The 26,629-nt window shown below is 38.3% G+C and overlaps 2 protein-coding genes across 3 annotated transcripts in view; both read left to right on the top strand.

The window, feature by feature from the left end:
• Positions 1-26,629, top strand: part of LOC109054485 (cytosolic purine 5'-nucleotidase) — a 595,585-nt gene that overhangs the window by 163,188 nt on the left and 405,768 nt on the right. The gene's annotated exons all lie outside the window — the stretch shown is intronic.
• Positions 1,130-5,201, top strand: ywhah (tyrosine 3-monooxygenase/tryptophan 5-monooxygenase activation protein, eta polypeptide). The gene is made up of 2 exons (XM_019111545.2): positions 1,130-1,552; positions 3,210-5,201. The coding sequence occupies exons 1-2, from the start codon at positions 1,466-1,468 to the stop codon at positions 3,861-3,863; spliced, it is 741 nt and encodes a 246-aa protein (XP_018967090.1). The 5' UTR covers positions 1,130-1,465; the 3' UTR covers positions 3,864-5,201.

Genomic DNA, 26,629 nt, shown 5'->3' with positions numbered 1-26,629 from the left:
GCTGACCAAAGCCTGGAGGACTGGTGTGCTGGGGGACGAGAAACTGGCTGACCGCCTCCTGCGAGATTTCACAGACTTTTGTGCCAACAAGGATAATCGACTGGTGACCTTGTGGGAAAGCTGTGTTGAGAAAATGAATGCCAGTGCCCCTTGAGAAAAGACAGTGGAGGAAAGGCAATACTGTGTTAGAGAAAACGGAGTCTGCCTCTGTTTTACGAGCTAATGTACTGCTGCTATCATCTAATCAGAGAGAAATAAAGCAAACAGCCTCATCATCAAACACTCAAATGGATGAGTCATATGTTTTTAGAGTGTCTGCACATGCGCCTGCAATGTCCTGAAGACATCACAGTTTGACTGGGTTTGAGTGAATGGTAGGTCTTCAGGAAATTGTACAAAATCGGATCAATTTGTTCATTATTGCTAAGCCTCATTTTAAAAACATTACAAAACAGTTTAGCAGGTTTTTTTTTTTTTAATCATTACTTTTTTTAATGCTTGGTCCCATCGATATACATTTGCCTTAGCCTGTCCTATGTTTATATGCGGATAAAATGTTTTAAATAACGTGAGAATTAATAGCAAATGTGTTGATCAGGAGTGAAGATTATGTTTATGGTTATTCATGGTCTTGCACCTTTGCATTTTGGTTATCAAAGACAAATCGCTAGTTAGGGACATACAATGAATTCAACAAAATCAAAAAAATGAAAGATCATACAAATACAACTATATTAATACCAAACCCAAAATTAATCAATAAACAACCAAGCCCATTATTATAATGCAGTAACTGCATGTCTTCAGCAGTAGCACTGCAGGAACATCAGCCAGTGCCAGGAATAAACACTTGACCTTTGTTCTCACTGAATAGAGTCCAGTCCACGCATTTTGTCTGTGCATTCATTGTTAAGGAGGAATGTTCATGCTTCCCATTACCCTTAAACCTTTGGAAAGACAGAAGCATTGCTTCATTTGAATGCGGAAGAGTTGCTTGTTGCGCGCACGCGCGCTATGCCGCTGCATTGAACAATGCAGCAAACCTCACTGCGCAGGTGCGCGGCTGCAGGGCATGCGGCTATTTTTAGAAAATGACGTCATCGTGAAATAGAAACGAGTGCGCGCACACACCCCTCCATCTCCCCCTCCACCCTGTTCGCTGGGATTGACAGGACGCTTGCAGCAGCAGCAGCAGCACCCCGAAAGAAGAAAAACAGAATCGGGCGAAACTTGGAAGAAATAGAGGGCTGGGAGGGGAAAGAAAGCGCTACAAAAATATATAGACCTGCAGAAAAATACAAACCTGCACCTTCAACCTTTGGCTCGCCGTTCCACCCTCACGTGCGCGGCTGCTCCAGATTCTGCTCGCGCACTGTGTCCGGAGCGCGCTCTCTGTCACAACCGAGTGTGTTCTGCTGAGAAACGACCGAGCCCGGTGCGAACCGACAGCCTTTGACCAGAGAGGATGGCTGACAGGGAGCAACTGATCCAAAGAGCCCGTCTGGCGGAGCAGGCGGAGCGCTACGATGATATGGCCTCCGCGATGAAGCTGGTGGGTCATTATTATTAATATAACGTACATGCATTCATGCACAATTAGTCTATAATGAGACGATTGCCTTGTAAGACAGATGCATTTATGGTTCTTTTCCCTGTTGGATTACTTATTTAAATAATGTTCAAATGAAGGTGCATTTCTAGTTTATGCAATTGAAGAAGCTCTCGCCTTTGTCACGAGCAGGACCTCAAGTTATATATAAAATATGCTGTTAAAGGGACAATCCACCTAAAATGGGAATCCTATTATAATTGATTCACCTTCATGTCGCTGCAAACCAGGAAAGATTAGGCACTTTCTTCCCTGAAACACAAAGGGAGATGTTAGGCAGAATGACAGGCTCAGTCTCCATTCACTTTCATTGTATGGAAAACAGATGCAGTGAAAGTGAATGGACTCTGTCAGTCACTAAATATTTTGCCCAACATTTCTTTTTGTTTTCTGTAAAGAATACAAGTCATGCGGTTGTAAAACGACATGAGGGTTAGGGAAATAATTAAATTATTTACATTTTCAATAAATATTTCCTTTAAACGTTGGAAACACAATCAATATGCATTTAAATATTTTGAGATATTATAATATATAATCAACGGGCAAAAACAGGACGGATGTCGAAACAAAAAGCTAATAAATTGTAGGTTTCGGTTAGGTATTGTGCATATCAATCGTTACAGTGGATGAACATGGGCGGCGCTATGACACCCTCATCCACATCCATTGTGCATCTGTGTCTATGAGAAAATAGATTAAAAAACAACAATAGAGCTGCATTTTAAATTATTATATTGTCAAATAAAACTTTAAATTCTCATCAACTCATGTTTTAATTGTAATCATGTGAAATAAAGCTCAATATGTGACCCAGCAGTGCAGCATCAGCTGTCTGGTTTGACATCCGAGCACAAAGGATGAAAGTCAGTCAGTCTGTCAGTCAGCGTGGGTCAAATAGGACACAGCTGATTTTTTTTTATCCTTTTTTAAAATTAATTTAAGCAACATCAACCTAATCACCTAATAATTTTAGTTAGATTTGATTATATATTGTCATTACTGTGCCACGTTGAATGTTTGACATTGACATTTCCAGTGAAGGGTTCCTACGATAATAGAAAACCTGGAAATATCAATATTTTAAAATGGTGGCTTTCAGACCTGGAAAAGTTTAAAATGTTATAGTAGTCATGGCATAAAAAAAAAAAAAAAACTTTGACTAAATATTGCAGTTTGAGAATAAAACCCCTCACAATTATTTGTGACAATCACACTAATCATAAATGACAAGATGTTCATGTGATTTGATATGATCACAACTTTTTAAGTTTCTCATTGACGTTGCATTAGGAATGCACAATATATCAGTGGTTATATACGTATTAGCGATTATTAACCTTTTTCATTTATAAGTCTAAATCTACCTGTTTTGGCTTTAAATAACATTAGGGTAATCAAAATTAGACTCTTTATGCAATATTTACTAAATATTTGAAAACACAGATTGTGCATTATTCTTTAACTAAGAGTCTGGATAGATTTATGTGGGGACACCATTGTACAGCACCATAATGTTCGAATTTCAATCAAATATATGCAAACATAAAGCATTGTAATTGCATTTACTGACCCAACATCTGGTCTTCTTCACCATTAGGTCACAGAACTGAATGAGCCTTTGTCCAACGAGGACCGCAACCTGCTCTCTGTGGCCTACAAGAACGTGGTTGGGGCCCGGCGGTCATCTTGGCGAGTCGTTTCTAGCATAGAGCAGAAGACAGCGGCGGATGGCAACGAGAAGAAATTGGAACTGGTGCGTGTTTACCGAGAGACCATCGAGAAAGAGCTGGAGTCGGTGTGCCAAGACGTTCTCACCCTGTTGGACCAGTACCTCATCAAGAACTGTGACGAAACCCAGGTGGAGAGCAAGGTCTTCTACCTGAAGATGAAGGGTGACTACTTCCGGTACCTGGCCGAGGTCGCCACCGGCGAAAAGAGGGCCTCTGCCGTCGAATCGTCCGAAGGCGCCTACAAAGAGGCTTTCGATATTAGCAAGAGCATGCCAGCTACCCATCCCATCCGCCTCGGCCTGGCACTCAACTTTTCCGTCTTCTACTACGAGATCCAAAACACTCCCGAGCAGGCCTGCCAGCTTGCCAAGGAAGCCTTCGATGATGCCATCGGCCACCTGGACAATCTGAACGAGGACTCCTATAAGGACTCCACGCTCATCATGCAGCTCCTGCGGGACAACCTCACCCTGTGGACCAGCGACCAGCAGGACAGCGAAGGAGGAGACGCCAATAACTAAGAGATCAGCCACTTCTAGCTGTAGTAGCTCCCGTCTATCCCTTCTACACTGTCTTCTTTGAACCTGTATCTTATTTCTCTCTGTCTGCTCCTTCGTTCTCCCTCTCTCTTCTCCATTCCATCTTTTCTGTCTCTTTGTGACACCTCAATGCTCTTCTTTGGTTCCTCAGGGCAGCACTTCAGACCCTTTATTGCTCTCTCAACTCTTTTTACCCCTTTTCCACCAACAGGATGCCGGTACCCAAACTGGAGCCGTTCCACTGCAGAAAAGGCGGTTCTGGGATGGAAAATGCTGTTGGCCTCTAAAACCTGCTTGTTTCAAACCTGGATAATGTCACTTGTCCAAGTTTATTAATACTAATGCACATGTAAAACCAAACAGCGCCTCTTCCATTATAACATATAAAGCATTCAGTTGACGCATGTTGTCATTTTTTTCCTTATACAGTACATCACCTGTGATGTACTTTGGATGTTAAAATGCATTGCAATTTGAAAAATTCATAAGTAAAAATAAACTTGAATAGAAATGTAATTATTTACGAATATCATACATGCAAATTGATTGCTAGCATACAGTAAATTTGACCGCATAAATACAATGATTCAAATTGCTTTGGATGTTTGAATGTACTATTAAAAAACAAATAAATGAAATGATTAAAAAATATATACACAAATAGTTATGTATTATTTGTGATATAAAGACACTAACTGACATTAATTTGGATCATTTATAGCATATAAAATATCATTTTATGTTAAATATTTTGTCATAAATTAATACTAAACAAGTTGCATCATTGTTCACCCTTTAAGCCAGTTCTGACACCATTTTGGTGAAAAAGGGGGTATTTATCCACTTGTTTTCTCTGTTTTCCAACCTATTACTCTCTTCCTGTCCTTGACCTCTTTTTCTGTATATGATTCTCTTCTTTCTCCCCGCAACGAGTCGCTGATAGCCTGCTGGTCTCCACATGACATTTATTTAGTGTGTACTTATAAGGACTCGATCTTCGTGGAAACTCTGTAACACTTATTACAGGATGAGATCTTACACCTTATTACGTTGTTGTTCTTCTTCTTCACTTGTCTTTGATCTGTACCTCCATCCCTGCTTAGATGTGTTTGTCTGTCGTTCCCCTAAGCTCACCTTGTACACCTTGCTAGCCCTGTGAACTTGTATATCTGCTGATCTCACAACAGTATGCTGTAATCAAAAATGTGGACGGCACTCTGTTATGAGACGCGGTGATCAAAAGTCTTTGATTAGGATTACATATGCAAGGTTATGTAAGAATGACATTAAAGACATTGCTTACCATGGGAACTCTCAAAATGCAGTCTATTACTGGCACTTTTTTGTGGTCTCACAAATGTATTATTAAAATATACTTTACGCTATTTTATACAATTTCACACACAGATTATAAATAATGGTTTTCTTGCTTGTAGTCAACATGAATCTTCCTTCACAACACAAACACATGACAGTTTTTAGCCAGTTTTAGTTTGGCAAATGTACAATACAACCATAAACAAAAAAAAATAAGTCAGGTTCAATCATCCGTACATAAAAAATAAATAAAAGAAAAAAAAATGACTAGAAAGACAAAACCCAGTTTGACATATTTTTTATTACTATTTTGCGGACTAGAAATGATATTTTAACAAAACTTATTTGTTCAAAAACTTTTGTCATGTGGTCCAACCAGCTTAAAAAACAAAACTGTAAATTACATAATAGAGAAGACCACTATAGACCCTCATGTGTGTCAAGATCAATAAGTCTTTTAAAAAAGATAAGTGGACTTTGCAAGGTTAGTTCAGGATATACTGTAAAATGTCATGTGGTGTGCCTCCTTAAAAATGTAATGAATTCAAAATTTATGATATTTTATATCGAAAAATACTTTTGTATTGTATTCGAGATATAAGGAAAGATTGGTACTTTACTTAATGGTATAAAGGTTTTTCAGAACTACTGTACATGAAACCAACACATTAATTATTCATTAGCTTGTGCAGCCTACGTGACAACACCTGCGTAGAAAAGTTGTTTCAGGACACTGCTTGTTGATGGAAGACTGCTGTTAATATTTTTTCTCAATATTGTGCACTGATAATAAGACCAAGATGTGCATTAAGAACACAAAAGTCACTTCTGATTAATAATATCTTGGCTCAATTTCTGAAAAACCCATAGTCACCAGCTGTTTCGTCAATGTAATCTTGTTCTTTATGATTATGTAAATGTCCTGGCAGAGATGCCTTTAACCATAGGGGTATATATGCAGGAGTTACACTGTATGATCGATTTATAATAGGATAGTTAAGTGAATAAAATGAAGACCGTGCAGAAGGTCAAGTGTTTATGACTTAAATCTGTGCACCTTTAAAATTAATCCATCAATGTCTTGACTAAAAGAGAGTAGACTATGAAAATAGGGCAATTTCCCTGTTAGATTTCATAGACATTGAGGTTTGGATGCTGAACAAGAGGTATCATGATATAACCAACAAGACATGCATACATCTATTATCTGAACCTGAAAATGTTTCAAGTCAGAATTGGTTAACTGCAGTTCGATGTTGTCGTAACCAAGAGTCTCGAAAGAAATTACGCAGTTTATCTACCTGAACTAAAGAAAAAAAGTGGCAGACCATTCGGCAGTCTTCCTTCTCCATCAGGCAAGGGTGTGCACCCAAGAATGACGTTTTCAAAACAATCTCATCGGTATTGCTCTTTGTGGCTCTAGTAAAGATCATTTCAGAATTCACATCTAGGTGTGAAAGACCTGTGCTGAATACGGGGGTTTCATGCCACTTTAAGCCCTATCCTACACTCAAAATCAGATTACTCTATGGCTACTCTGCAATGAGCTTAGATTTTAAGAACCTTTTTGACCTTTAAAATTAATCCACAATGTCTTGACTAAAAAAGAGAGTAGACTATGAAAATAGGGCAATTTCCCTGTTAGATTTCATAGACATTGAGGTTTGGATGCTGAACAAGAGGTATCATGATATAACCAACAAGACATGCATACATCTATTATCTGAACCTGAAAATGTTTCAAGTCATGATTGGTTAATGCAGTGTGTTGTAGTAAAGAAGTCTCTAAAGAAGTACGCAGTTATCACCTGAACTAAAAAAAGTGGCAGAAATTCAGGCAGTTTCCTTCTCCATTCAGGCAGGTGATTCAACCAAGAATGACGTTTCAAAAATCTCAATAGGTATTGCTCTGTTTTGGTCTAGTAAAGATCATTTCAGAATTCAGATCTAAGGTGTGAAAGACCTGTGCTGAAACGGGGGTTTCATGACACTTTAAGCCTATCCTGCAGTCAAAATCATGATTACACTGTGGCTAAAAGTGCTACAAATCCACTGTTTCCGATTATATGTATGTATGAAATATCGGCCATGAGGTTATTTTAAAGGTGCTGTATGTAAGTTTTTGACTCTACTAAAACATAAAAATACCATAATATGTTTGCAGATATTTAAGAATCATGCTTGCATGCAAACAAGTTCAAGTTGAGCTTTATTGTCATTCTGCTACATGTGGGGACATACAGTGGAACGAAATGTCGTGCCTCACAGGACCACGGTGCTACATAAATACAGACATACAACAATGAAGTAAAACAGTATAAACCTATACACAGCTAACCTATTGACAGATTTTGACTATAAATATACTATATATAAAAGTTTATCTATACATAAGCTAAAACAATACAGACTATATGAATGCTTCACATTATACTATACCTATACACAACTAACCGACTGACAGAATTTGACTTTAAATAATATATATAAATGTCTACCTATACATAAACTATAAAAAAAACTAAAAAAACAAAGTACAAACTATACAAATGCTACACATAAACACTGTGCCTATACACAAATAACCTACTGACAGATTTTGAATATGAATATACTATATATAAATGTTTACCTATACATAGACTGGAAAAGAAAAATATATAGACTGTACGAATGCTCCACATAATACTGTACATGTGCAAAGAGAAACATCGTAAGTCAAGCAGTTGTGTATAGGTAGACATTTATGGCTGGGGAACAGTGCAAGATGATTTGTAGTGCACGAGCATGTAAACACACATATTTGAGTCTTTTGTGGGATTATGTACACACAGCAATGTGTGCGAAAAGTGTCTAGTGAGCAAACAGGAGAATCGCACAAAAAAACAGAATGTTACAGACGGTTTTTCTGTGATGTGGTAAGGTGTAGGAGGGGGGGTCGTGGAAGAGACTGTGGGAGGGATGGGGTCCTTCACAATACTGTTGGTTTTTTTGCTGGAGCATAGTGTAAGGAAAATGTGCAGGATGGAGGGGACAGGGGCACCGATGATCTTTGCAGCTGTGTTCACTGTCCACTGGAGGGTCTTGCAGTCTGCTGCACTACAGCTCCCATACCAGACAGTGATGCAGCTGTTCAGCACGCTCTCTATGGTTCCTCTGTAGAATCTGGTGAGGATGGGTGGAGGGAGACTTGCTCTTTTCAGCTGGCGGAGAAAGTGTAGGCGCTGTTGTGCCTATTCGGAGAGTGACATGGTGTTGGTGGTCCAAGTGAGATCCTCTGTGATCTGCACCCCCAGGAATTTAGTGCTGCTGACTCTCTCCACAGTCGAGCTGCCGATGGTCAGTGGGGGTGGTCAACGAATTTTCTCCTGAAGTCCATCACAACCTTCTTTGTCTTCTCCACATTGAGGGACAGGTTGTTAGTGCCACACCATTCAGCCAGCTGTGCCACTTCCTCTCTGTTGTGCGTTTCATCGCTGTTGATGAGGAGACCTACCACAGTTGCGTCTGTGGTTGGAGCTGAACTTGGCAGTGCAGTCGTGGGTCAGCAGCGTGAACAGCAGCGGGCTGAGCACACAGCCTTGTGGGGCACCTTTGCTCAGTGTGGTAGTGCTCTGTGGCCGTGTGGCCAACACAGGACTGACTGAGGTCTTCCAGTTAGAAAGTCCAGGATCAAATTACAGAAGGAATTGTTAAGGCCCAGCAGGTTTAGTTTATTAATGAGCTGTTGTGGGATTATTGTGTTGAATGCTGCGATGAAGTCGATGATCAGCATTCTGACATAGGAGTCACTTTCTACTAGGTTAATAACAACCAGGTGGAGGGTAGAGGAAATGGCATCGTCCGTGGAGTGGTTTGGACGGGATGCAAACTGGAGCGGATCAAGTGTGTTGGGGAGGCTGGTTTTGATGTTGTGCATGACTAACCTTTCAGCACACTTTATCATGATTGGAGTCAGTGCTATGGGACTGTAGTCGTTTAGACAGGACACAGGTGATTTTTTTTGGTACAGGTATGATGGTTGTGGATTTGAGACATGTGGGGACGACTGCCTGGCTCAGCGAGGTGTTGAAGATATCTGTTAGGACATCTGTCAGCTGTGCAGCACAGTCTTTCAGTACACGGCCAGGTATGTCGTCAGGACCTGCAGCCTTGCATGGATAAATCCTAGATAGGGTCTTCCTTACGTCGGCTGGAGACAGACAGAGCACCTGGTCATTGGGAGGTATGGGCAGTTTTTGTGCAGGTATGTCATTCTGCATTTCAAACCATGAATAAAAGTGGTTGAGTGCATCCGGGAGGGATGTGTTGTAACATATTTGTTTATCTGAAAAACAATGCTACAGTCAGTTATTCTCCTTTGAAAATGTGCGTTCTGGGCCGCAATGTTAGTCTCTGTTTTGGTTTGTGAAACCCACCCACTGCCAGTTTACCCAATTGTATTTTGGCATCCCGGGTTGCCAGTTGGCGGGAAATATAGCATATTTCATTTGACTCATGGAAGTTGGCAGACGAAAGGGGTCAGATCGTCAATCTGGCAACCTGTGTTTGCCTCAAGTCTGAGGAGGAGGGACCGGGTGAAAAAAACCCTCTCCAATATTTTGAATTTGGACTGCAATACCTAGTTCAACCACTTGGTGTCAATCCTACATACAGTACCTTTAATTATCCCGTTTCATATTTTAATGATCATTAAACCCGTATTTGATTATAGCGATTTGAAAACCTGGCAATAAATACTGCTCAGTTTTAATCAAAGTTAAGCGTCTCACACAGGCGCAACACGCAGAGTAGTTTCATTTAGTTTGAAAACATGACTGAAGTGCAGAATGCAGAGTGAAATTATATGAAAGAAAGTAGTATTGAATTATTTGTATGATTGCATAATAGGAAACCGACTGTCTTTAGAAAAGTTTCGATGGCATTTGCTTTCCATCTTTGCTCCGTGCAATGCATAATAAAACTGTTTAGAAGCACAGTGCAACTCTGTTTACAGATGTTACCGTGAAAACAGCTCTTTTCTGCTGTTCGTAAGTGCCACCTGCTGTCAAACTGTGGATTTACAAATTCATTTAATCTGTCTGCCCTATTTTGTGTTTAGACCAATGCGAAAATCGGACCAAATTTTTATTGTAAATCTTAACTGGTCGATGGAAAATAGGCTACCTTGTTATCAGAAGTTTTGAGATTTTTAGAATGCACATTAGCTTAGGTACAACATAACATTTAATCCATCATTCTGATGGATTTAGGCTACACTTCAAGATTTAGGCTAAACTGTTATCTTTTCAAAATAAAAAATCTCCAAAACTAAAAAAAAACAAAAATTATTTGCTTCAAAACTTTGTTATGAATATTTTTTGTTAGTTTAAAATCTGGCCATGATTTTTTAATGTTGTTATTTCACTGTTTATGCAAAGAAAAATTGCATAGTGCTGCTAATTTTATTTGTTGGCTTTTGTCCTAAAACTTGGTAAAATGATTTGTTCATCCTTGTGGGAAAAGAAATATATGCAAAGTTGTTTCCTGAAACTCTAGATGGTGCAGGATGATGGGTCTTAACTACTGCTGTCAAATGATTGATCGCAATTAATCACATCCAAAATAAAAGTTTTAGTTTACATAATATATATGTGTGTACTGTGTATATTTATTATGTATATATAAATACACACACATGCATGTATATATTTTGAAAATATTTACATATATTTACATGCATATTTATTTATATTATTTATAAATATATTTTATAATTCATTACATTTATATAGCGCTTTTCTAAGCACTCAAAGCACTCTACATTGTGAGGGAGTATCTCCTCGTCTACCACCAGTATTTTTATATTTAATATATAAACATTACATATTTTCTTGAATATATACATGCATGTGTGTGTATTTTTATATATACATAATAAATATACACATTACACACATATATTATGTAAACAAAAACTTTATTTCTAAAACAATTAATATCAATTAACCAAAAAAAAAAACAAGTCTTAAAGGTGTCATATGATGCTGCTAAAAATAACATTATTTGGTGTATTTGGTGTAATGAAATGTGTTTATGTGGTTTAAGGTTAAAAAAAATACATTATTTTTCACATACCGTAGATTATAGTTTCTCCTCTATGCCCCTCCTTCTGAAACACGTAGATTTCCACAAAGCTCATCTCTCTGAAAAGTGAGGTGTGCTGTGATTGGCCAGCTATACATCGTGTTGTGATTGGCCGAATGCCTCAAGCTTGTGACGGAAATGTTACTCCTCTTAACATATTGTGATGCCTTGTCGGGCCGGAGCGACAAGACATAAACATAAAACCCATTATAAACATGATATAACCATGATTTCTGGTTGGGTTTTCTTTTGGAAGGCAAAAACAAAGTAGTTTTGCTTTCTCAATGAAAAAGCGTCACACACTGCGGCCTTGACTGAGCAGAGGCAGGAGGCCTAGAGTGAGCTAGAGTGAGTCTAGAGTGAGCCGCGGCCGGCTTGAGTGAGCAGAGGCCGGAGGCTTGAGAACGGTGCAGCAGGCGGATTCTACAAAGGTCTTGCAGCAACCACATGTGACGACCCCGGGCTGGAGTCCGCTTCTAAAGCTAATCCACGTGCAAAGTTGCATGCATTCTCAGTGACCACCACAGCTCCAGGTGACGAAGCAGATTATCGTCCTTTGCTGGGAGTCCAAAGGTCTGCCACAGTGAAAACACACAGTGTCTATACTACATGCGGCAACACAATTTGTGGAAAGTACACCTTCTCTATGCAAACATCAGGGGCAGTTTCCACATATGACAATCAGAGATTCCTCAGTGACCCAGCCACGGCAACGTCAGCATTTTTGCCGCTCCAGGTATGACGAAGCACGGATAGTGTCTCCTCTTTTGGAAGGCCAAACAAAGTAGTTTTGCTTTCACAGTGAAACACACAGTGTCTATACGACATGGTGGCGGCAACAACAATACTACAATGAGAATAAAAAGTACACCTTCTTTCTTTGCATGAACATCTGGGCAGCGTTATGCAAATCTTCCCACATACTGACGTAGAGATGTGGGGGCGTGTTAGAACAAGCCATTTTAGGGGCTGTGGACAAGTCTCAACTTTTATAAAGAATATCTCTTTAGTCTTTGCAACTTCACAGATATTCTTTATTCACCAAGAGCTTGTAACACTCCAAAGAGAAAGGAAAATTTGAAATTGCATCATGTGAACCCTTTAACGTAACTGATCATATTCACAGCATTAAACTACTTAGCAGAAGCTGATTGGTTCATGTTGCATAAGAGGCCAATGAGCTTACTGTTTTACATTTAAATGGCTGGTTAGCATCCAACTGAGCATTTTGCAGTGCTTTCATAGTTGCTCTGAAACCCTCCACCTTCTCCAATTCCACCTGTATAGATCTGCTGCGGGTTATTTTTTAAGCTATTTGCGCAGGAGCAATTTGTCTTAAATGCTCACAGAACTGTATCGCTGTATGCATTGGTAGTAGCAAGTTCTTGTACTTGCTTGCAGCAGTAACTATAGCAATAACAAACAGCAGCAGCAATTCAGCAGCAGCAGCGTAGCAGGTCTATTCCGCCAATACCAAATACATTAACATTGTCATATCCATTACCATCTTCAAGTTGTCAACATTAAAAAAAAATATAAAAAAAATATGGAAATAATATACTGTTGTAATATAATGTGAAAACATAAGCTTAAATGCGAACTGTTTTACCATAAATTCAACACTACATTAACTAAAATTAAATGCAATAAAAATTATAAATAAACATAAACAAAAAAGCTAAAACATCACACAATTGAAAAATAGGTTATAAAGGGGAAGTCATAACCTAATGGTTAGAGAGGTTGACACCTAACCCTAAGGTTGTGGGTTCGAGTCTCGGGCCGGAAACAACACAACTAACTTGCCCTTGAGCAAGGCACCAAACCCCCAACTGCTCCCCGGGTGCCTCAGCATAAATGTCTGCCCACTGCTCCGGGTGTGTGTTCACGATGTATGTGTGTTCACTGCTGTGTGTGTGCACTTTGGATGGGTTAAATGCAGAGCACGAATTCTGAGTTATTGTTATAAATGTTATTCATTTTTACTTGATGGTGATCCCACATGACATTTTTTAAGACCATTAAACTGAAAAACTTTCTTGACAATGTTATAAACATTTTTTTAAAAATGAAATCAACATGAACATGAAGAGTACATTTCTAAGACCTTAATTTTTCCTTTTCAGTTGCTCAGTTTATTTTCAGTGATAAACCTTCATGGTTTCTTCGACAGGTGGTCTAGCTGCAGTCATCTACACCGACACACTCCAGACCATCATCATGGTTGTCGTATTATTCATTCTTATGGTCTTTGGTACGTCTGTTCACGTTTTTGTAATTTAAACACTTTGGACACTTCTCTATATAAACCATATATTGTCGTAGTCCTGTGTTTATTAGTCACGTTGAATCAATAAAAGCAGTTGAATCTTCTGTTTATCCAGCTACCGCTATAGGCATTTAGCTGGGTTTCTTCTGCAAGGCGTGTTTGGAGTTTCTACACGAGAGCATCCTCTGGCCCTCGCATGGAGGTTTGCTATTGATCACAGAACCGTGCTTCGCTGAAAGATATGCATGACAATCACAGCTTCTTTCTAATCGTGATTTAAATTTCATTTCGATTTATCGTGCAGCCCTACTCAAGGGATTCTTACAAGTAATGGTTCGTCTGCAAAACTCAGCTACGTGAGAATGCACGACTGTTGGAGAGGGTTGTCTCTAAAGGGAGTAGTGGGAACCTTGGGCACATATCCAGGTCAGGGTCTCAAGACAATGTGAGAGTCTCCCGGCCCAAAATCTAGGCATGTTTCATTGACAGAGAGAGCTTACAGATCCCTAACCCTCTTGAAGTGAGCGCAATCAGAAATGCCATATACAAAGAGAGGGCACTTAGCTCAGCTGACTGAAGGGGCTCAAACAGATCTCTCTGTAAGGCCTGAAGGACCACTGAGAGATCCCAAAATGGGATGAGGCATGTTCTCGGAGAATTAAACCTCCACACACTTCTCAGAAATCTAATAACCAGATCATGTTCCCCACCGATCTAATCCCCAAGAACTAATCATCCAACCAAGAGTGTTCAGGACAGGGTGGAGAAGCCTGATGGAGAAGGCTCCACTCAAGTATCTGTCATCTCAGTGTCAGGCTCAGACTTCTCGAACCACACATGCTCTTCAGTAGAGGTTACATTTTTCAGGTTAAATTAAAGAACCTGTCTCAGTGATCAGGATAGGGCTATAAAGATTAGTCAACATTATCGACAATGTCAACAAAAAAAAATTGTCAACAGATATTTTTGTTGTTGAGTAGCCGTTTGATCTCATATGACCTAATGTAAGAGCCTGCAATAACGTGGTTTGACGAGTGTGGCGCTATAGCACAAGACTGTAATTCAGCTCTCCTGATGCAATTCAAGAGAAGACAGCACTTCAGAGCAAACGCAGCAGAACCAAACCTGAAGCTGCTGAGCGGCATTGGATGATTATGTAAACATATGATGTGCCGATTGCAATGTCTTCACAAGAAGGACATAAACCATCTACAGAATCTGCATCAGCTTGGGCACAGCAATCGTGCCTGTCAGAGGGTGAGATGTATAAACTGCAGTCAGAAGAACATGGTTGGAAAGGCACGGTGTGCGATACACAATCCACTCTTTTAGAGAAATTGCTCTTTTAGAGGAATTTTTGCTCTCAACATTTGCTGTTGAAGCACCCAGGGGCACTTTTACAATACTTGTCTGTGTAAACTAGCTAGTAACTGGACTAATCAACTGTGAACACTGGGTTATTAACACAAACTCTCCATCTTGTTTTAGGTGATTGTGCAGCACTGTCTGTTTGCCAAGAACTTGTCTCATGTGAAAGCAGGATGCATCCTGTGTGGTTACCTCAAACTTCTGCCCATGTTTCTCATGGTTTTCCCTGGCATGATCAGCAGAGTGTTGTACACAGGTGAGGAAAAACTGGCACCATCCTCGGTGAGAAGGGTGAAAAACTGATTAACTATTTTGTACATGTCAACAAATATGTTGACTGAATCTTAACTGAGTGATCAGAGTTTCAGAGAACTGGAGTTTTGCATAAAGTCTGGTCCCCTTATTTCTCATAGAATGTGCTAGCAACTTATTTCACTTTACTTACTTAGACAGGTAGAGTATCTGATTTACACTTTAAGCAACCATTGGCAGTTTGTCTCATTTGAAGCAGTGTTGTTATTGTTAACTCTATATATATATATATATATATATATATATATATATATATATATATATAAAAACTTACACTTAAAAAAACTAATCTTCAGTTTAAAAAAAAAAAAAAAAAAAAAACATTAAAAAAATAATCTTAAGTTAAAAAAAAAAAATAAAAATTTACAATAAAATTTTTAAAAATATTTAAAATATATCAAAATACACTTTCGCCCACAATATTTTTTATAAAAATTATAATATTTATAGAAATAAAAAAAATTAATAATAAAAAAAAAATAGTTCCTGCTTATTCTATTTACCAGTATTTATACCATTAAGGATGAAACCGCATTTTCCGTATTTCAATTCTGAGTTAAAAAAACTAAAAATGAATGAACGCAAAAGTACAAGGACCAAGTTAAAATACTATGTTACCAAAAAATACTAAATAAAAATAAAAGCTAAATAGAAATAAAAAATAAATAAAAATGGCAAAAGCACACAACAAAAATACTAAAAGTTAAACTAAAATGAAAATGAAAATATAAAAATAAAAGCTAATTCAAAATGTTAATAAAAATAACAGATAGTATACTTGAATAATATTGATTCCAAGGTTTTAATTGGTTCTTTTATATTATTCATTTAATGAATTTATATTATAAACATGCTTATAATGCTAAAATGCTGTTTTAGTATACAAATAATAGTAAAATAACAATGGTTTTGTATGACATTTCAGGAAGGAAAAATCTGAAATTCATGATTGCGTAACAATTACAGTGGAATATAGATATGGTATGTGGACTAGTGATAAAAAGTTCTAACAATCTGAAAGTAATCTGCAGCAATTTTTGACATTTTTGTATGTATTTTTGAATGAACCATCAGAAGGTCACTGAGTAGTCAAAGACTATTAATGAAACTAATGTTTGTGTTTGTGTCAGATGAGATTGCATGTGTGGATCCAGCAGAGTGTAACTACTACTATGGCACCGGTGTGGGCTGCAGCAACATTGCTTATCCAAAAATAGTGGTGGATCTGATGCCAAACGGTAAAGAATAGTCTTTTTCTACATCTGTCTTTTACATCTCTAATAGACTGATCTGTGTGGTGATATGGCTCTAAACTGCTGTGTGTGTTTATGAAGGTCTCAGAGGGTAGATGTTGTCCGTCATGCAGGGCTCTCTGATGAGTTCACTCACTTGAATAAAATCACCTTAAAATGTCTTTAATCACAAATTGTTGCATTTGGTCTGATCCTCCTGCCATGCTTATCTGCTCATTATGCTCCTCTATTGTTCTTGGACTCTTATCTGCTGCTTTCTGCTATATTTATCAATTATTACTAATGATCAACTATTAATGATAAATGATTCTTATTTTCAATGTTGAAAACCATTTTTGTTACTTTTGTGGAAACCGTGACTTTCACAACCATTTTTTTTATTCTTTGTTGAATAGAAAGTTCACTGAAGAACATCTGTTGAAATAGAAGTTTTTGTAACATAATAAATGTCTTTACATTTACTTTTATACAAATGAATGCATCCTTGCTGAATAAACATTTTCTGATCAGAAAATCAGTGTGACACTGAAGACTGGAGTAAAATGAACAAAAATTCAGCTTTGCAATACGGGAATAAATTAAACTTTAAATAATATTAAAATCGAAAACTTATAAAGCTTTATACACTACTATTAAAAAATAGCTGTATTTAACAACCTCACTGTAGAGCATGGTGATAAATGATCTGTTCAGAAATACAATGTGATTTGTATATTCTAATGTTCTGCACCTCAAACATGTGCTGGGTTCTTTAAGAATGTCCTCCCACTCCCTGGGAGCGTAGGTACTAAGAACACGTGAGAGCTATGTTCATAGGTGATGTGTCGTTTGTCTGACACGAGCTCTGTTAATAAACATGATCACATCAACCACTGACCATCACTGTATAATTTCATTGGACAAACAACATGGTGTCAGAAGACGGATAGGACTTTTCCCCCGTGAGTCAATCAGTTTTGTATAAAACAGAGACTGAACTGAGTTAATCGAGAAGTTTTCTCGAGACCGCACAGTGATGGCGGATTGCTTTCGAAGACCAGACCCGCTCACTTTTGATGGAAATATCGCCGACAATTGGCGAATCTTCGAGCAAGAGTATGACATTTTCATCGCCGCCGCGCACTATGATAAGCCTGCCAAGACAAGGGCATATATCCTCCTCAATCTTGCAGGGCCAGAAGCCATAGAATGAGAGCGTTTATTTGTCTATGCAGCAGAGGTGCGTGCACCAGGCGAGAATGGCGCGATCTTGACTCCCGCTAAATCGAGAGAAGATCTTGAGTGCCTGAAAAGAAAATTTCGTGAAATATGCAACCCTCAACAAAATAAAACAATGGAGAGGCACAGGTTTTACTCTAGAAACCAAAAACAAGGTGAGACTATTGAGGCTATTCATCAGTGATCTCAGAATTAAAGCTAAAAGTTGTCAGTTTGGAGAACTGACTGACGAGCTGATCTGTGATAGGATAGTATGTGGCATCAACAGTGAAAGCTTAAGGAAAGTACTGTTGAGAGACAGCGATCTAACTCTAACTAAAGCCATCTCGATTTGTCGCATACACGAAATGACAGAAGAAAATAACAAAACGTTGGCTATACCTCAGACTGCCACTCATGTGGATGCAATACAGCCAGTTTCCAGCAGGAGGCGCCAACACCTAAGACATAAACAAAGAATAGCACAAGACGATTCACCAACCATTACCAATTGTAGAAACTGTGGAAGCAATCATGCAGCAAAGAAAGAGAAATGCCCAGCTTTCGGACAACAGTGTCATAACTGCAAGAAAATTAATCATTACAAGAAATGTTGCAAAGCACGCAGTCTGTTTGGTCAGAAGAAATTCAGTCACAGGAAAGCGGTACATGAACTCGAAGTAGACAAACCCCTTGACCATGATGACACTTTTTATGTTGATGGCATCGAAGTTGACAATTTTGTCAACACTGTTAACCCTCAAATGCCAGGGTTGGAGGAGGGATTTGTCACTTTACACATAAACAAAACTCCAACTGAAGTGAAAGTTGACACTGGGGCAAAATGTAACGTAATGTCACAAATGATTTTTGAACAAATTGCCAACAACAAACGACCAGTGAATCAATCAAAGACCATCTAACCTTGTAGATGATGGTGGAAGTAAAATCGAAACAAAAGGCTTAGTTGACATTGCAGTGTGGCCTAAATGGGCAAAATCATACAATTCCATTCTTCTTGGTGAATCAAGATGTCCAACCGCTGCTAGGATTTTGTGCATGCCTCAACATGGGTATCGTTACTATCAGCCCAGATGTGCATCATGTCAGTATGGAGGGCAGCACTGAAGACATTCTCACAGAGTACAAAGACTTGTTCACAGACGAGCTTGGAGAACTCCCGATAACATATTCTATGACAGTGGACCCCAGTGTACAGCCTGTAGTTCGCCTTGCTCATCGCATTCCTCTGGCAATGAAAAGCCGTGTCAAAGCAGAGCTGGACCGCATGGAGAGCCTCTGCATCATAACGACGATCTCAGAGCCGACGGATTGGGTCTCGTCCATGGTGGCTACACATAAAAAGGACAGACAAGAAATCAGGCTGTGTATCAACCCAAAAGATCTCAACTCTGCCTTAAAAAGACCACATCACCCAATGCGCAGCGTAGAGGAAGTGGCGTCCAAGATGTCGGGAGCAACTGTATTTTCAGTGCTGGACGTGAAGAACTCTTTCTGGCAGATTCGCTTAGACCGCAGGTCCTCCATGATGACCACATTCAGCACCCCATTTGAGCATTATAGATTTCTTCATATGCCTTTTGGCATAAACTCCGCAAGCGAAGTGTTCCAGCGCTCGATGGATCAGTTATTTTCAGGGTATCCCTGTGCAATTATTGTTGACAACATCATTGTCGGAGGTCGCAACACTGCTGAACACGACATTAATTTGAATAGAGTGTTGAACAGAGCGCGTGAGGTCAAGCTCAAGCTAAACTCTGTTAAATGCAAATTTCGCCTGGATCAAGTCAGCTATGTGGGACACATCTTTACAAGTGAAGGCCTGAAAGCTGATCCTTCCGAGACAAAAGCAATCTCTGAGATGCCAGTCCCCAAGGATGTCCCTGCACTACAGTGTTTCCTTGGAATGGTAAATTATCTGGGGAAATTTATACCAAACTCCAGCGACATTGCCGCACCCCTCAGAAAGCTGACACACAAAGAGCATGGTGATAAATGATCTGTTCAGAAATACAATGTGATTTGTATTTTCTAATGTGCTGCACCTCAAACATGTGTTGGGTTCTTTAAGAACGTCCTCCCACCCCCTGGGAGCATAGGTACTAAGAACACGGGAGAGCGATGTTCATAGGTGATGTGTCGTATGTCTGAAACGAGCTCTGTTAATAAACATGATCACATTGACCACTGACCATCACTGTATAATTCATCAGACAAACAACACTCACACTTTTGAATGGTAATAAGGACTATATATAGATTCATCAGCATAACATTATTAACAAACAGATTTAGATAGAAAAGCAGTTTCGTTTATCCATTATTTTAAGGTGTTTATTTTAAGGACACTTTATTTTAAGTGTAATTATACATTTAAGTATCAAGTAATATTAATTAACTACATGTACTTAATATAAAGTTAGGGTTAGAATTAGGGTTTTGTTTTGGGTTTTGTAGTTTCTCTGTCATGGACCCTCAGTCTGTGGCCCCTTGTTGTTTCACAGCTGTACAGGCTCTGCTGGAGTTTTAGGAACAGCACTGAGGAGAGGATTGATCTGGAAGCAGATGACTGGACTGACAATCAGAATTCAGATTCTGTGCAAACAGAAGGTATATCTGCATGATCCACCAAATATGTACCATAAGATAGCACTAGCTATTTTTGTGTGCGATATGCATCACATAGCTCAGTGAATGGACTGTGAGTGTGCTGTCTGATGCTGAGACTAGGTTAGGGCCATAGTTAGTTGATTAGATTGTTGTTCTAAGATAAACAAATAAAAAAAAAACATTCAAACACCCAAATTCCTTAAATCATGCTCAAATACTGTTGTGCACATAATGCATTTTAAAAACATGATTACATACTTTTAAAAACAGTCAACAACTGTTTACATTTGTCTCTTGACCCCGCAGAGGTGCGCAAGGATCCAAGCTGTTGGAAGAAGTCCTATAACTGGTTCTGCGGTTATGATCAAGGCAATGCGCCTAAACTGACTAAAGAACAGGGGGCAGAGTTAAATATAAAGCTCACAGACACCACTGAGAAACCGCTATGGAGAAACATGGTAAACGCTAATGCTATTATCCTCCTCACCATCTGTGTCTTCTGCCATGGTTTCTTTGGCTAAAGATCCCTTCAATATCAACTAACTCTGTTAAGGATATTAGAGCTGTATTCTGTGGACATAAATTTTACCTTATCAGTAACAACAATCTAAACATAATCTGATTGTAAGAAGTTACGAAAGTTTCTCTTGAAACACTCCCTTCCTTATAATATCCTCCACAAATACTTCCTTACAGCTGCCTGTTGTTTTTGATTTGATAGCAGGAAGTACAATATAAAATATTAGTGACTTTCATTTTAAACCCAAGACCAAAATGTAAAGCCTTTTTTTGTGCCATGTTTAAGATGCCTCTTATTTACCAAACTCAAAAAAAAAATATATATATATATTTAATTTTTTTTTTTGATTTCATTGTAAGTAAAAAAAAATATATATATTTGTTAATGACAAATATATACAAATATATTTTATGTAATAACATTAATATTTTTTGTCATGGTGTATATCATGTACTCTGTAATTTATTATTTTCTGTCTTTATTTTTTTTAAATGCTGAATTTTAGTTTTTATGTGTTTGTGTGTTTATTATATATTTATACACACACACAGTGTTGCTTGAAAGTTTATGAACCCTTTACAGTTTTCTATATGTCTGCATAAATGTGACACAAAACATCAGATTTTCTCACAAGTCAAGCCAAATTAAGTCAAGTAACCTTCATTTATATAGCGCTTTTAACAATACAGATTGTGTCAAAGCAACTGAACAACATTAATTAGGAAAATAGTGTGTCAATAATGCAAAATGACAAAAGTAAACACAAATTTTTCAGTTAAAGGCAGTTCATCATTGAATTCAGCTCAGTTCAGTTTAAATAGTATCTTTGCAATCATTTGCAATCAAGTCAACGATATCGCTGGAAATGAAGTGTCCCCAACTAAGCAAGCCAGAGGCGACAGCGGCAAGGAACCAAAACTCCATCGGTGACAGAATGGAGTTCAATTCCAGGCTGCAGCAAAGTCGGATTGTGCAGAGGACTCAACTGGTTCCTGTGGTCTTGTCCCGGTGGTCGTCTGAGACAAGGTCTTTACAGAGGATCTGCATCTGGGGCTCATCTAGTTGTCTTGGTCTCCGCTGTCTTTCAGGGCTGTAGAGGTCCTTTCTAGGTGCTGATCCACCATCTGGTCTGGATACATACTGGATCAGGGTGACTGCAGTGACCATCTGATCAGGATACAGACTGGATCTGGTGGCTACGGTGACCTCGGGAATAAGAGAGAAACAGACTAATATTAGCGTAGATGCCATTCTTCTAATGATGTAGCAAGTACATCGGGTGTTATGAGAAGTGTTCCCGGTTCTGGTTGACCTAATTAATGCAGCCTAAAAATCCTTTAACGGATCTGGATATTAGAAGCGTATTAGCGTGTTATGTGTAAGCCAGGTGTAGCGTATGAGGCCTGAACCAGACAAATTAAAGATTCGATCGTGAGCATGGTTGAAACAAGAGAAGCCAAATTCCTTGGAAAGGCAACAGGATGCTGTAAATCAACTAGCACCACAGTCTGATAACCAACCAACTCTTTCAGAGAACAGCTTTCAACATTAACACCATTAGAACAATTATTGACAATTTCAATTCGAAGAAGAGATTGTCTAATTTGGGGCAAGTAATCGAAGAGATGGACAGTCTGACCCTCACATGTAAAGCCGTGAGAGTAAACAAGATCTTTGGATTGACTTCCCCCCACCTAGCAGAACCAGACTGAAATTCCTAAGGAGACCTGTTAACCCCTCTGGTCTTCACAGGACATATCCTTAGTCCACAGAATGGCACAGAGAATGCCTTCCAATGCATATATGCACCAAAATGAACTCAAAAAAGACTTCTAAATGGATATCACTCCATTGCTTAACTCCATATCATTTATGTAACCCACACATTTGACTTTAATGTTTCTAATCACTTATTGTGTATGTCTTTTTAAATAACTCTTGAATAGCTTAAGGGATCATATTCATGTTTACTATGTGTGTGTTCGAATCTTCTTGCTTGAAAACGTTTCTGACCATCAGTTATTTGTCAAATATATCATATTCTTGTTATAGGAATCATGTCCAAATTATACCCTGCAAGAGCGGGAAAATTCAGACCACGTGCTTGATAAGATAACATATGATTTATGAATGGGTGGGACAAACAATGCAACACCCCGAGAAAAGACAATATCTAATCAACTTCGACCTGCATTTGAGCCTGCTGCTACTTAGCCCACGATGAGAAGAAACACCACCTAGTCTCGTCAAACTTTACTTCTTTTCTTTTCCGTTGAGAGTTTCGTGTTCTGAGTTAAGTTTTGTAACACCGTATCTCCGAGTCTGACCTCGCGTGCCCGTCTGAAACTTCAACCAGCCCACAACTCTGCATCGTCAGCCAACGCCCAACCACGGGCTTCCCAAGACGTCACTTCAACGACTACTGAACTTCCAGCCAATCAGCAACTTCGGTAAACCCCCTTTTCAGCGACAACAAAGGGAACCCCGTTAAACAGCTAACGCAAGTAACCTCCAGACTCACATCTGTACTGGTGTTATCTAATATAATTTTAACCTAATTGATGAACTCAATGCGAGGGTTAATTAAGTGATTGATGGTTGTTCATGTCTATGCAATTTCACGTATTGCTGTAAACTTGGGATTTCACATTTTCATTCTCTTAAACTCATCCTTTCCTAACTCTCTATCCTCCTGCAACTTGTGTGAATGTGTGAGTGCGTGTGCTTATGTGTTAGATTAGTTTATATGTCTTAGATTTATCTAATAAAGCCTTATTCATATTGAAAAGAGAAGTATCTTGTGTTTTGTGCTTACAAGTTAATGTCTTAAACTGCCGATCTTGTTACTGTGCTAATTAATAGTGTTTTCACTTTACTTTGGATATTAATATCCAGTGCAGATTTGATGTTAAACGGCTCGTTCAGTGAATCGCTGGCCGATTCAGTGATCAGCCGTGAAACAGTGATTCTGTTCAAATTCCCTTTAAAATCTTAAATTATTCCCTTTGAGCTAAATTGACCTGTTTCCCTTACACAGGTTAAAAAGAGATGGGTCTTTAATCTAGATTTAAACTGCAAGGGTGTGTCTGCCTCTCAAACAATGTTAGGTAGGTTATTTCAGAGTTTGTGCGCTAAATAGGAGAAGGATCTGCCGCCCGCAATTGACTTTGATATTCTAATCTAGGTATTATCAAATTGCCAGAGTTTTGAGAACGCAATGGACGTGGAGGACTATAATGCAACAAGAGCTCGTTCAAATACTGAGGTTCTAAACCATTCAGGGCTTTATAAGTAATTTTAAAATCTATACAATGTTTAATAGGTAGCCAGTGCAGTGTTGACAGAACCGGGCTAATATGGTCATACTTCCTGGTTCTAGTAAGAACTCTAGCTGCTGCATTTTGGATTATTAAGCGTGCAGAACAACCACCCAATAAAGCATTACAATAATCTAACCTTGAGGTCATAAACGCATGGATTAACATTTCTGCATTTAACATTGAGAGCATAGGTCGTAATTTAGATATATTTTTGAGATGGAAAAATGCAGTTTTACAAATGCTAGAAACGTGGCTTTCTAAGGAAAGATTGCTATCAAATAGCACACCTAGGTTCCTAACTGATGATGAGGAATTGAAAGAGAAGCTGTTGTAGCCAATTAGCTTGAAAAGGGAATATTTATGATTAATTATAACTAATAATTATGAATATTTAGATCTGATCTTAGAATTAACTGTAGCATAATCAATATTACATTTATTTAATCTGTTCGTCCACCGACAGTATAATTATTTACCAATTCTAGGAAAGATTATTTTCTTGGCCAAGAAAGAATATTGTAACTTTCCTACTTCATACAGTACTGGCATTAACTTAGCATGTAGCAAGATATCAAACATTCAGTGACTTCGAATTGTGAGCAGCACACAGAAACAAATCAATTGTGAATATAATGGATTTAATAAATGAACCTATAGTTAACATATAACTAAACCAAGCAAAACACATACACTGTATATGTATATATACAGAATGAAGGAAATTAAAGAAAAGAGCGAGAAGAGCAAAAGAATGGCAGTATTTCACATCAATTAACCACAACCTAATGAGAATCATCAAAGAATCAAAAATCACCTTAAAAGGGGCTCAATTTACTTGCATTGGCTTTGTTGCTGAACAAGAGTCCTGATGCGGTAGATAATGGAGGTTCTTGATGAGTTCTTATTAGAAGTAAGCTGGAGATTTTCCTCTGGTTCTTCTGAGGATAGGAAAGTCCACAGAGGTTCGACAAAGTTATTTTGAAGATAAAACTCAAACCCAAAAGAAAAAATCAAAAGAATATATTATAGTAGTCTTTGTCTATAAAATCAATGGTCTCTAAAACCAAATTATTCTGAGAACATAATAACCGAATATAACAACTTTTTGGGTGGAATGCCCAATCAGAGGCATGAATTTTGAGCAGGAGAAACTTTATTTGTCTCCGTTTTATGGCCCATTTGCATGTTTATTGCTGTTCTGGAGGATTGGTGCAGTTTTACTCTTCAAAGTGTGAAGAGTAACTGCCCTAGTACTGAGCCTTGAGGTACTCCATACTGCACTAGTGATCGATAAGATACCTCTGCATTCACTGCTACGAATTGATGGTGCTCATATAAGTACGATTTGAACCATGCTAATGCACTTCCATTAATGCCAATAAAGTTTTCTAGGCAAAAGAATGTTGTGGTCAAAGATTCAATAGCACTAATAGAGAGATACAACCACGATCAGAAGATAAGAGTAGGTCATTTGTAACTCTAATTAGAGCAGTCTCAGTACTATGATACGGTCTAAATCATGACTGGAAATCCTCACAGATAAAATTTTTCTCTAAGAAGGAATATAATTGTGAGAATACTAACTTTTCTAATATCTTGGGCAGAAAAAGGGAGATTCGAGATCAGTCTGTAATTAGCTAGTTCTTTGGGGTCAACTTTGTGGTTTTTTGATGACAGGCTTAATAACAGCCAGTTTGAAGGTTTTGGGGACATATCCTAATGACAATGATAAATTAATAATAGTCAGAAGAGGATCTATGACTTCTGGAAGCACCTCTTTTAGGAGCTTAGATGGAATAGGGTCTAACATACATGTTGTCGGTTTAGATGATTTAACAGGTTTATACAATTCTTCCTCTCCTATAGTAGAGAATGAGTGGAATTGTTCCTCAGGCAATCTATAGCATGCTATCTGATGCGATACTATAGCTGACGGCTGCATGGTTACAATTTTATCTCTAATAGTATTGATTTTAGAAGTAAAGTAATTCATAAAGTCATTACTGCTGTGCTGTTGGGAAATGTCAACACTTGTTGATGCTTTATTTTTTGTTAATTTAGCCACTGTACTGAATAAATACCTAGGGTTATGTTTTTTTTTTCTTCTAAAAGAGACGAAAAGTAATCAGATCTAGCAGTTTTTAATGCTTTTCTGTAGGATAGGTTACTTTCCCGCCAAGCAATACGAAATACCTCTAGTTTTGTTTTCCTCCAGCTGCAGTCCATTTTCCAGGCTGCTCTCTTAAGGGTGAAAGTGTGCTCATTATACCACAGTGTCAGACTGTTTTCCTTAATCTTCCTTAAGCGTAAAGGAGCAGCTGTATTTATTTCACAAGTCCTGAAAGTAAACAGAGGGAGCCCAAAAATATTTTCTTTGTCATTTATTAATGAATGATCCAGTGTTACATAACTATGCATTGCAAAAGTTTGTGAAT

This window comes from Cyprinus carpio, chromosome B10 (genome assembly GCF_018340385.1).
Source record: "Cyprinus carpio isolate SPL01 chromosome B10, ASM1834038v1, whole genome shotgun sequence".
Lineage (NCBI taxonomy): Eukaryota > Metazoa > Chordata > Actinopteri > Cypriniformes > Cyprinidae > Cyprinus > Cyprinus carpio.
Note: the sequence above shows the minus strand (reverse complement) of the source record. Positions and strands in the feature narration are given on the sequence as shown.